Raw genomic sequence first — 12,536 nt, forward strand, 5'->3', positions numbered from 1 at the left:
TGGCAGAAATAAAAACAACTAAGGACACTTGGCAAAAAACTGCTGACATCTTAGGTTGAGCAACACTCTGCTGATACTGCATTGCATTTTTTCAAAGCATACTACTTGAGAATTTCCAATTAATAGTGGCTAGACTGCATTTAACTAGTCTGCTTTAAGTATTTCTTCTCTTTATAAAACAAAACAAAAAGTCATTATGAGAGGAGTGCTCTGTAGTAGTACATAATCAGAAATAAAAGATACATTTTATCAGAAATAAAAATGTGGTACAATGTAATTAATCCGGAAAGAAGGACTTCCCATTTAACACTACCATTTGAACTTAAAACTATGTGGCCACTCACATTCATCTTGTACCATACAGCATTTCAAAATGTTTATTTTAATTTCTGATTCAGAAATGAAAATTGAGAATTCTTAAATATTTTTTCCTAGTGAATGTTAGAACATTCTACAGAGAAAGAAGCTTTTCATATTTGTCCAATTAATTATATTATGTTGTTGGATTGAGTATGTGTGTTTGGATTTGCTTGATTTTTTTGGGTCACATTTGATTTTTGGAGTTCTTTCTGAAACCTTGGGAACCCATCTAATGCCAGTGTCAGGGCTCTTAATTCCTCAGAAAAAGTTCCTTACAAAAGGAGTCATTTTAAGGAATCATTGAAAATAACTGTATCATTATGTATTTTCTTTTCGCTTAAGCTACATCCTGCGAGTCTTCTGGGAATTCTCTTGCAATAACAGATCATGCTTTCTTGGTATTCATTTCAGTTTTTAACAAAACAAGTGAACATTTTGACTTACGTTGCACACAAGCTTCCATATAGACAAACAAACTATGAAGGGAAGGCCAAGATAATGTCTTTGATTTTTTGGGAGCTTGGAAATGCCATGAAGGAGAAGACTACTCACAGAAACGGACTAAACCAAGTTAGTACCTATGTCATCTGTGCCCTTTCAAACCAAGCACTGAACCTTTTGCAGCACAGCTTGTGAGTGCACCTTTGCCCTTAGATATCTGTCATGGGGCCATGTCCAAGCACCAGGGAGGAAGCCAGGAGGGAGGGTTATCTGATCAAGGCCAAGGGAGGTAAGAATCCTGGGGTCTTGGCAAACTCTCAAGCTCCCATTTCTCATGGGAGGACTTAACTTGTTGACATCCCCGAATACAGTATTTCCCAATAGCATTTCTATCCAATAAAGTTCAACTTTGTAAAATATATTGTTAATCACCAACATATTAATCGGAGGCAGAGTTTTCTTCATGGTTTTGCAAGTTGGTGACAGTCTCACAGGGTGGAATGTTTTGGATAAACTCTGAAGACCAAATGGAAATGTTACATCTACATTGGTCTTGGAGATGTTTAACCCAGCCTCAGGAACCGATGTACTTTTCCCTACCTGCATTGTGCTTTGCCAAATATTTATCTTTGTACTGCTTCTTTTTCTTGCCAAACCAAGTACAGCTGGCCTGCTGCTCCTGTTTGGTCTTCTCCATTGCAATGCAAGCTACTCGCCTAGTACACAAAGGAGGGGGAAAAACCCACCAAAATTAATGTATACATTAATATATATTAATGTATAAAAGAGAAAGATGATTCATTTGAAGAGTTTACATGAAAAAGCATGAACACACTCATTGCAGTCTTTCAAATCACTCACAAAAGACTGCTTTTTGGTTTGCATGATGATTCCTTAGAAATGTTTAAACAGCATAGGCTTATGTTAAAATGGCATTGCATTTCTTGAACATACATCACTGATAACACAGATCAGGAACTTAAACTTGTGGCTATGAGAATGATCATGGGATTCTGAGTAGAGACAGGCCTCTTTTGAACCCTGGCTTTGCCACTCATTAGCTGGTATTGAGTACTTAGTGTTAGGCACTTTTCTAGGAATTTTACATATATTAACTCAATCTTTCTAATGACAAACAGAATTGTGTCACCATTCTACAGATATTGAAGGATTGAGAGGCTAAGCAATTTGCCTGAAATTACACAGCTAGATTGTAACTTTACTTTACATCCTGTCAAAGTAGGGAGAGTCTGGCACCCAAGCCCATGCATGACCTCAGCCAGAACATTCTATCAGTAAGGTCTTTAATCTCTTGGAGTTTCTCAGAGGCTGTTATAAAGAATTAGAAGACAAAAGGTAAATGTCCCTACCTCAGTGCCAGGCACACAGTAGATGTTTATTTAGTAAATGGTATTACTACTGCATGACAATCCTTTTTTTCTTTTTCTTTTTGCAGTACCGGGGACTGAACCTAGGAGTGCTGTACCACTGATCCACATCCCCAGCCCCTTTTATTTTTTATTTTAAGATAGGGTCTGGCTAAGATGCTTAGGGCCTTGCTAAGTTGCTGATGCTGGCTTTTAAACTTGTGATCCTCCTGCCTCAGCCTCCCAAGTAAAGTCCCTAGGATTACAGGTATGCATAATTGAGCCCAGCCTGCACAACCAGGCTTAGTCCAAGATAGAAAAAAAAAAGTGTTATAATTAAATTATTATAATTATAAGCAGAAAATTATAATTTTGGTCTACTTGATTATAGTATGCAGCATTGGTAACATAGGCAGAGATGTTAAAAAATTGCTCTCTTAGGTTTAGTCTATGCAGATACTTGCCTTTTTTTTTTTTTTAGGATGTTGCCATAGATTTTACTCTTAATGATTTTACTTATGGATCAATCAGGAGTCCCTGAATGAGTTATATAGAAGGAAAATCCAAAATCACTATCAGAATGCCATATGGTACTATTGTAAATGTGAAGTTATTTTCCAGTGGGGTTGTACTGATGTACACTCCCACCAGCAGTGTATGAGAGTTCCTACTGTTCTACTTCCTTGGAAACATTTGGTATTATTAGTCTTTAATTCTATCATCATGGTGGATAAGCAACATAATACCACTGTGTTTTAGTTTACATTTAACTGATTAGTAATGAGACTGAGCACCCCTGGATTTCTTCTTTTGTAAAGTGTCTGCTTAAATGTCTTGATTATTTTCCTGATTTGGATATTATACCTTTGTTAGTTCTACGCATTGCAGATACCTTCTCCTACTCTATGGATTGCTTCTTTATTTTTTTATGGTATCTTCTAATGAACACATATTATTAGCTTTAATTTAGTTAAATTTATCAATCTTTCCTTTAATGAGAAGTATTTTTGATATTTTAAGAAATCCTTCCTAGTCTTTGAAGATATTTTCCAATATTACCCTCTCAAAGTTTATAGTTTTATTTTTCATGATTTGGTTTTTAATGTAAAGGAACTGAGTTTTGCTGTTTGTGTGAAGCAGGGGTCTAGCTTCTTTCTTCTTTTTCTCCCTAACAGATACCCAATTATCCCAGCACAACTTACTGAAAAGTCCGTCCATTTCAGACTGCTTTGCAATGCTATTTCTGTCATATATCAAGTGCCCATTTGTGTATGGGAGTGTTTGGGGGTTCTCTATTCTTTTCATCTGGTCTACTGGAGCATCCTTAAATTTACACTGGATTATCTTTAATTTTTTTTTTGTACCAGGGATTAAACCCAAGGGTGCTTAAACACTGAGCCATATCCTTGGCCCTTTTTATTTTTATTTTGAGACAGAGTCTCACTAAGTTGCTTAGGGCCTTGCTAAGTCGCTGAAGCTGGCTTTGAACTTGGGATCCTTCTGCCTCAGCCTCCTGAGCTGCTAAGATTACAGGCATGCACCATCATGCCCCACAATACCTGATTATCTTAACTACTAAAGCTTTATAAGTAGTCTTAGAATCTAATGGAGCAAGACATCCTTACTCATTCTTCAAGAACATCTTGGTTACTCCTTAACAAATGTATTTCCATGTTAAAGTTAGATTGTCAATTTCAAAACTGTTGGGATTTTGGCTGAGGTTGCACTGAATCCATAAAATCAATATGGGAGGAATAGATTTTCTACAATATTAAATCTTTCAGTTCATGAACACAATATGTCTTTCTGTTTTCCTTAATGTTTCAATACATTTTATAATTTTTTTCTATAAATTTCTCAAATACCTTTGTCAGATTTGTTTCCAGGTTTACTGATTTAAACAAACAAACAAGCCTTTGTAAATGGTATTTAAAAACTACTTTGTAATGATGAAAATTTCAAACACATATGAGAATATAATGAAATGAACCTCAGATACATACAGCACAACTTCAACAATTATTACTCATAACATTTGATTTTTTAAATTGTATCTCTGTGATATCTTATGTTCCTTTACCATTTTCATTTCTTGCATATGGGTAATTAATCTAGAGACCTAATAAGATTCAGGGTCAATTTTTTTTAGAGCATCATGGTGTAGCAGGTGGTATTATGTATGGCATCGTTTAAAAGTTTTACTTTCTGTTTGTGTCTGGTAAATAGAAGTGGAATTGATTTTTATATTTTTAAGTGTTTTTATTAGTTAATTATATACAACAATGGGGTTTATTTTGACATATTCATAGATGCATACAACATAATTTGCTCCATTTTAATCCTTAGTACTTACTCTTTCCCTCCCAGCCTCCCTCCCCATGATCCCCCCTTTAAACTACTCTACTGGACTTCTATTTATTTATTTATTTTAAAGTTAGTACATTATAGTTATACATTAAAGTGAAACTTACTGTGATATATTCATATATGTACATGACATAATTTGGTCAGTTTTATTTCGGTTTCTTCCTAGAATCAATTTTTAAAATATTGATTTTATATCAGCAAACTTGCTGAACTGTCATATTAATTCTAATTGTTTATCTATAGATTCCTTTGAATTTCTATGAATCACAACATCTGAAAAATTTTTCCTTTTCCAATAATGTTTATTGTAGGTTTCCTGTAGATGTCCTATATCAGGTTAAGGAGGTCCCCTTCAATTCATGGTTTGTGGGAGTTTTAATTAGGATTGGGTGTTGAATTTTATCAGAATTTTTTTCTCTATCTATTGATATGACCACATATCATTTCTTTAGTCTGTTAATAGGCAGATCAGGCTGATTGGTTTTCATATGTCAAAACAGCCATTTACTCCCAGTATAAATTCCACTGGGTCATGATGCTTTGTCCTTTTTATATATTGCTGGACTCAACTTGCTAATAATTTTGTTGAGAACTGTATGTGTGTTCATGTTGAATACTGGTATGTAGTTTTCTTTCTTTCTGTACTGGGGATTGAACCCAGGGGTGCTTTATCACTGAGCAACATCCATAGCCCTTTTTATTTTGAGACAGGGTCTCACTAAGTTGCTTAGAGACTTGTTTAGTTTCTGAGGCTGGTTTTGAACTTGTGATCCTCCTGCCTCAGCCTCATGAGCTGCTAGGATTACAGATCTGTGCCACCATGCCTGGCTGGGATGTAGTTTTCTTGAACTGCCTTTATTTAATTTTGGTTTTGGGGTAATAATGGCATCATAAAATGAGTTGGAGGTATTCTTCTCTATTTTCTTAAAGATATTTTTCTCCATGCCTCTTAGCCTTTCTTGTTCACTGAGGTTTCTATTTATTTTTGTTTGGGGAGAAGACATTTACTGGGAAACACTGTGACCTATCAGTGATAGCATCACAGTCAATCTCCATATATTACCTTTGTGGCATACTGAGGAGACTGATGAGATCTTCACTTTGGAGATTCTTTTGGCACAAGTCAAAATATACTATAGTCTCAATTAATTATAGCTTCTCTGAGGCACAAGATTATTGGAAACATGAACAGAATTAAGGATTTTTTTTGACAAGTTAAAAAAAGACAACCCTTGACCTTGTGAAGCCTATGTTATCAAGTACATAGTATTTTACAATAACAAGTTCCCAGTAAAAGTCAGTGGTGTGGTCATGTGTGGTATGATAGAGGAATGAAAGTGACTTTTTAACCAGCCACTCAGGAAATCAATGGCAATTCTTTAGCTCAGTCAGTGCATAGAAACTGTGTTAGGATTAAGGTCAACATGGAGGGAAATTTCAAATACAGCTTTGTGACTGATGTCAACTTTATTATCAGAATTAAAATCTCAGTGGCCACACACCTGTTAGGATGACTTTTAAAAATTTCATATAGGGGAATGCCATTCAGGAAAAAAAAAGAAATATGTGATACACCTGTTAATTTTATTGGTACCTTTGTTCATAGGCAAGGGTAGAGATGACCGATTCAGAGACCCAAACATATTAAAGACCTACATTGATGTGACTATAGAAGGACATTTGGGTCAAAAAATTTTGATTTCTCATCTAGCAGATGTGAAAAATGTGACTTGGTAGCAATACATTTGAATAAAACTTCTAGGTCTGGCTGATGATACTGTTTCAAATCTTTCTGGTAAGTATTTCATGCACACTGACATTTTAGAGCCCAATTCCCTTTCTCAATAGAGGGAAGCTGCTTTTTCTCTTGAGCCATTCAAGAATGGCTTCCTGTATCCCCTAAAGTCCTAATCAGATCTTAAGGGACATACCATCCAGTGGGTTTCTTCCTCATCATCCTGGTCAGAGTTCCTATCTCCTTCCTATTAAATTTTACAACTTTAATCTAGTTCATTAATTTTTCAAAACTGAACATATTTAAAATGGACAATTTCATCAGTTTTTGATGTTATGTATAGATCCCATGAAACCATCATTGCAATCAAGATGAACATTTTCATTACCCCTGGAATTGTGGCAGGCTCCTCTGAAATCCCTTCTTCTCTCCATCCCCATCCCTATGTGCTAGGCAACCATTATTTCTATAGATTAGTTTACATTCTCCAAAAGGTTATGTAAATGGAATCATATAGAATGTCCTCTTTTTTGCCTGGATTCTTTTGCTCAGTAGAATACTTTTGAGTTTCATCCCTACTATTGTATCAATGGTTTATTCCTTTTTATACTGGGTGGCATTCCATTTGTACAACTGTGTCATCACTTTTTTAATCCATTCACGTGGTGGAACATTTTAAAGTCATTTTAATAGATGTGTGGTCCTGAGATTTTAATATTGTTACTGTATACTCCACCCCCCTTGAAAGTTCTTTTGGTTCTTTTTCAAATATGTCATGTCATTTATATTTTTTCTGTTCCCTAGAGATAATTTTTTCAAGCTCATTGTTGAATATTTTAAAACTTGGTAATGCTGATTTTAAAATATTTGTCTTCTAATTCAATATACCAAGTGGGTTTGAGTTTGTCTTTACTGTCATTTCTTTTGGGTCTTGCTTGTTTCCTTGTGTGCTTGGTGACTTGGACTTGCCGGTCACTGCCCTGAAAAAAGTTAATGTAGGGCGTTAGGATGAGGTTGTGGGGTTAAGATGAAAATGATCTTTTTTTACAGACTTTCTTTTTGTTTATATCAGATATGTGGGACTATTAATAAGGAAAATGGAAACTTCAAACCAAATACATGGCTTGGGTTTCCCTGGCTGCCCCAGACTAGATGCACCTTGGTCTCAATTCATTCAAGGTAGACTGGTGGAGTTTGTTTCCTCTTTACTTTCGCTTTGCTCAGTGACAAAGCAGCCATCTCTATAGTCCCCTGGTTGAAGAGGAGTAAGGCTCTGCTGTTTACTTTTAACTTGGAGGTATCACCTTTTATAGTCCTAATACTATGGGGAGGGTCTCTTAACAGATTCCTCAACTTGTTTAGGCTGCAGGGCTTAACCTTGGTCCTCTGGCATAGAAGTGTTCAGTAAGGGCAAATGCCCCTCCTGGGAAAATGCACCAATTTGGGCATTTCAAATTTCTGCTTATCATTCTGATTAAAAGCTTTCATAGAAAAAATTGTTCACTGAGTTCTCTAGTACCTTTTCAACTATTCAGTGCGTTCAAGGCCTTTTTAAAAAACATATTTTCTGCAGCACTTTTCATTTTTTTTTCAGCAGGAAGATTAATCCAAATAACCTAGTCCACCATTATGGGAAAAAGTAAGCAAATCTGCTTTTTCCACTGACATTTCTCAGGATTCCTTCAGAGGATTCCAAGTTCTAGATATTAGTGGGACATGATTTTTTTTTTTTTTATAGATGATCTCATTAGGGAGAAGAGGTTTGGGATCTACATAATTATTTTTGATAAATGTTCATAATATATGGCAACACTCAGGAAAACATTTTGTAGAATGTAAATCTCTGTTAAAAGCATAACAGAAGCATCATCAAAGTGATTTAGAATCGCTTTCCTCTGGTTTATGCTAAACTGTTTCTTGAAGATCAGAGTGAAAGACAAGGCCAGATGGAAGTAAGGCTGCTGCTTGTCTGGGCCCACGTATCCTCATGTGAAAAATGATGGCATCTGAAGTCCTCATCAGCTCCAGCATTCTAAATTTAAGAATATTTTTGGGAAACATGGGATAGCTGAAAGAGGCGAACAAGTAGAAGAGATTAACTAAGATAACTGAGAAAGCACTCTCTTTTTTTTTTTCCTACACTGGGGATTGATCCCAGGGCCTCACACATTCTAGGCAAGTGCTCTCCCATGAAGCCACATCCCCAGTCCTTTTTATTTTGAGATAGTGTCCAGCTAAATTACTGAGGCTGGCCTTGAACTCACAATCCTTCTGCTAAGCCTTCCAAGAAGCTGGGATTACAGAGGGGCATCACTGCACACAGTTGAGAAAGTTCTTAATTATTGAGAAAAATGGGTGAAAAAAGTCATTAAATATGTCTATGCACTTTGGCTTCTTTTAACTAAGTTCAAAAAAATTTTTTTGTGGGGGTCTTAGCAGACTGCTTATGGTTGTTATTTTTTGTTACATGAAACAAAACCCAGACATTGGGTTATTTCTTTTGAACTAGATTTCTGGTAGAAATTGCCCAAGTACCAACAAAGCTAAGACCATGAACATTAAAAAAAATCATTTGCACAAACTAGAGCAATGATAGCAGAAACAGATTTTACTAAAATATAAACTGATCCATGTCTCTTCTCAGTTAAAACAGGGTCTGACAACCTTGTCTGACATTACCCTGCTTTCAGAGCCTTCCTCCTTCCTTCCTTTGTTTGGTGCTTGGGATGAAATCCAGGGCCTTTTGCATGCCAGGCAAGTGCTCTATACCATACAGCCACATCCCTAGCTCATAAAAGGCATTTTTAAAGAATGGTAAGGCAAAGAAAGAAGCTTCTGGCTGCCTCTCTTCCAGCAGTAAAACATTTTTATTTTTAAATGCCCTGAGTGAAAAAAAAATGCCTGGGTGATACTGAATCAGGGCATGTGGGTTGTTTGCTGGTGATGGGGCCCTGTGGGCATGAGAGAGGAGCAAGGAGGAGGTCTATTTGTAAGAAAATGCCACTCTAAAGGAATTGCGACAGCTTATGAGAGTGGAGGGCTCTGCTGGTGTGATCCTGTGATCCCAGGCCTGTAACTCAACTGCTCTAGCCCTTCTTTTGCTTATACATAAAACTGCCGTCTGCTGAGGACTTAGAATTCTTGGATGGCTGATTTTGGATTTTGTCTGGCTAGCAAAGCAAGGTATGTATCAAAGAGATTTTGCAATATGAAATAACATAAAGTTGAACACTGGAAAGGCAGGGTTTCATTTTTATTATAAAACAACAAAAGCATACCATTCCTGAAGTTCAGGAGAAGGGATGAGGCCTGCGGTTCCATTTTTGGAGTTTTCCAGTTTACCCTGCCACCAGTTGTGATCATCCTTACTAATAATTTGGATGATGTCACCAACTCTGAATCGAATGCCAGCTTCTTTGCAGGGGATGAGGTCATCCTTGGCTGGATCATATTCAAATTGTGCTCTTACATAGATCTATAAAATAGGAGTTTGTAAGAAAGGAGGCCATAGTGATGTGAAGGAAAACAATAAGCTCTAATCTAATAACCACACACCAACACTTACAGTACAAATAGGACAGAAGATGGGGAAAGCAAAAACGATGCATGGATATACGACACAAAAGACTTTTCTACACCACTATAAACAATGTACTGCCTTTGATGTGTAAGGGTTCAAAACTTTGCTGTTTTTATTTGGAAGGAGCACTTAAAATACTCATTAATTAAAATAAATACTTCTTTCTGCTTTTAGTATAACAGAATAGGTCTGTAATTACAGAGAAGCATGCTTATCACTTTTTAAACCTACAGTGGTTATGTTGACGTCATGGATAAGTTGTCATGACAACATGGCAGCCTTTGAGCCATAAAGACTAGCAGTCAGGGTAAGTCTTAACCCTAAAGCAGCACATTATATAAAACTAGCAAGAACTTTGGGCTGGTGACTTGAAAAACAAGGTGTACATGACAACTGGCAGTGGGTACACTGCTAATAAACTTAAATGTAACTCAAGCAATTTTTAAAAAAGTCAGTTAAAAAAGGATTTAGGCTTTATACTTGTGTTTTACTCTTCTGAGAGAATGAAAAATAAATTTGAACCCTAGTTTTGCCAACATAACACTTGGAATCGGCACAGAACTTCAGGATATGTCTAGTTCAAAGCTCTGAGTTTTAGGATATGAATTTACTTAGCAAAACATCCAAGGGTTATAATATGGCAGCATTTTATGATTTCTAAATGCTTTAAAATAAGGTACTATAAACTAATGTTACACAGTCTTAGGACTAAACTGTGGATGAATTCTATCAAGTGCTAATTTATGCAATTCTGAATTCAATTTGAATTATTTTTAACACCACATTTTAAGAAATAATTTCATAAAAAGTCTATCTCTTGAAATTAAATTTGAATATTAATGTTTAAGTCACTGTAAAACCAACCTGAAGGCTTTGGAACCACTGTATAATTTTTTTTCTGTTTATTTTTAGCAATCCAGCCTATAAAATTAACGATTTTCTGTATTTCACCTAAACCCATATTTTAAAAGTGCTGGCAATCTGAAAGTTACTTGGTAGTGTTAGACAGCACTTAACTATTCATATTTAAACGAATGCAGGTATATTAGGATGTAAAGCCAGGATGTTTATCCTCTTTCTCTTATTTTTAACTGTAAATGGTTTTTAGAAATTCACATGCAAATACAAAATGTTAAGAAAAAGCTTTCAACTTCAGAAAATTGTTTAAAAATGTTCATCAGCATGTATCTTTTGGTTATTTTTAGAATTTTATGGATTTTATAACCTTTAAAATTCTTTTCCACCCCAGAGCCAGCACATAAGACCCTTCAGGGCTGAAGTCAAAATTATCAGGTTGAAATTACAATAACCATCACAGCTACAAAGATGTGAGGAGAAAATCTTTATAGAGAATTAGTCACGTGTAATGTGTTAAAATGAAATGGTACAAGCTCTCAACGCTCAAATGTTATGGTCCAAAATGCAGACATTATGGGATGGAAAGGGTTAATAAAGGATTGGCTATTAGCAGCTCAGTTTAGAGAAGTTTCTATAGAGGATATCTATTCACCTGTCGTCCTTTTGGTTGGGTAGTTGATGGCAAGTCCTGTAGAATAAAGCCAACCCAGGAGAAAAATTTTCATTTACTTGTCAAGAGCACAAGGTAATTTGTGTGTTCTGTTACAATATGGTTAAAAAATGAGCTAGATTTAAGTTGTAAAGAGATCATATACATTATTTCAGTTCTCAGAAATGTTGAGTTATCAAAAAAATCAAACCCAGGCCATTTAGCAGCAAGCTGAAGAAAGCAGGTAAGTTGAAGCAGAGAGAAAATGTGTTCTTAAGAACCAACTCAGCATCTTCAACACAAAAGCCACTGCAAGTGAAATAGCCTATATATATATTTTTAAAAAACCACCCCAAACTAAAAAGAGCTATTGCCCTTTTCAACTTAGTCACTGCAACCATTTAGATTTAGAAAAATTCAATGGCTATATGGATTTCCACCATCTTAAAAGCATTCAACATTAAGTGTTATAAATGAGTTCCTTTGGTAGCCTATTTTAAAATTGGAAATAAAGTCTAGGACAATTTTCTTCCAGAATTTCGGTTATTGACATACTTAGAATATCATTCCATTTGAGATGATTTTGAAATTATTTACAATTTTCCTCGACAAAAAGTTGATATATTATTTACAGGCAAGTTAAATATCAGTTAAAAATACTGCTGCATTCTCAGAACTATTTGATAATTTCAACTGGGTGACAGACAGCAGCATCAGCAACTTAGAGAAGATTTGGTTACCCCAAAAGATTGCAAACCTGCACCTGTAAGTGCTTCTGCTTATTTAAATAAATTAAGAACAATTCTTTCTGTATTCCAAAATGGATGGTTTGGAAAAAATGGAAAATTTCCGTGTTCAAGTCAAATATAAAGTACTTTGTGTTAAAGATGTGATAACAGCGTGGCTTAAGTGCAGTTTGAAGCCAGTTCCTTTTGCTTTTCATATTCAGGCAAGGCTTATAATTCACAAAATATGTGCACGTACCACAATAACAGAGGGCACACCAATTCGTAAACTTAGATAGCGGAAACTAAACATGTTGCTGATATACCTCAGAATGGAAAACTACAAAGCCCAAGAACACCCAAATGCCTCCTCTGCAAAATCCTTACATTTCTTTATCTTTTCTCAAATTAAAAAAATGTTAGAAATTTAAACAAATCTCCACTTAGGTCCTTT

The 12,536-nt window shown here is 35.6% G+C and overlaps 1 protein-coding gene across 4 annotated transcripts in view; it reads right to left on the minus strand.

Moving 5' to 3' along the window:
* Cask (calcium/calmodulin dependent serine protein kinase) overlaps positions 1 to 12,536 on the minus strand; it is a 366,225-nt gene that overhangs the window by 22,190 nt on the left and 331,499 nt on the right. For all 4 annotated transcript variants that reach the window (XM_071606242.1, XM_027927438.2, XM_027927437.2 and 1 more), the window contains 3 exons: positions 11,361 to 11,396; positions 9,549 to 9,745; positions 1,402 to 1,517 (listed from right to left, as the gene is read on the minus strand). In XM_071606242.1, the coding sequence (XP_071462343.1) occupies positions 1,402 to 1,517; positions 9,549 to 9,745; positions 11,361 to 11,396 (349 nt within the window). The remainder of the gene's footprint in view (positions 1 to 1,401; positions 1,518 to 9,548; positions 9,746 to 11,360; positions 11,397 to 12,536) is intronic.

This window comes from Marmota flaviventris, chromosome X, assembly GCF_047511675.1.
Source record: "Marmota flaviventris isolate mMarFla1 chromosome X, mMarFla1.hap1, whole genome shotgun sequence".
NCBI lineage: Eukaryota > Metazoa > Chordata > Mammalia > Rodentia > Sciuridae > Marmota > Marmota flaviventris.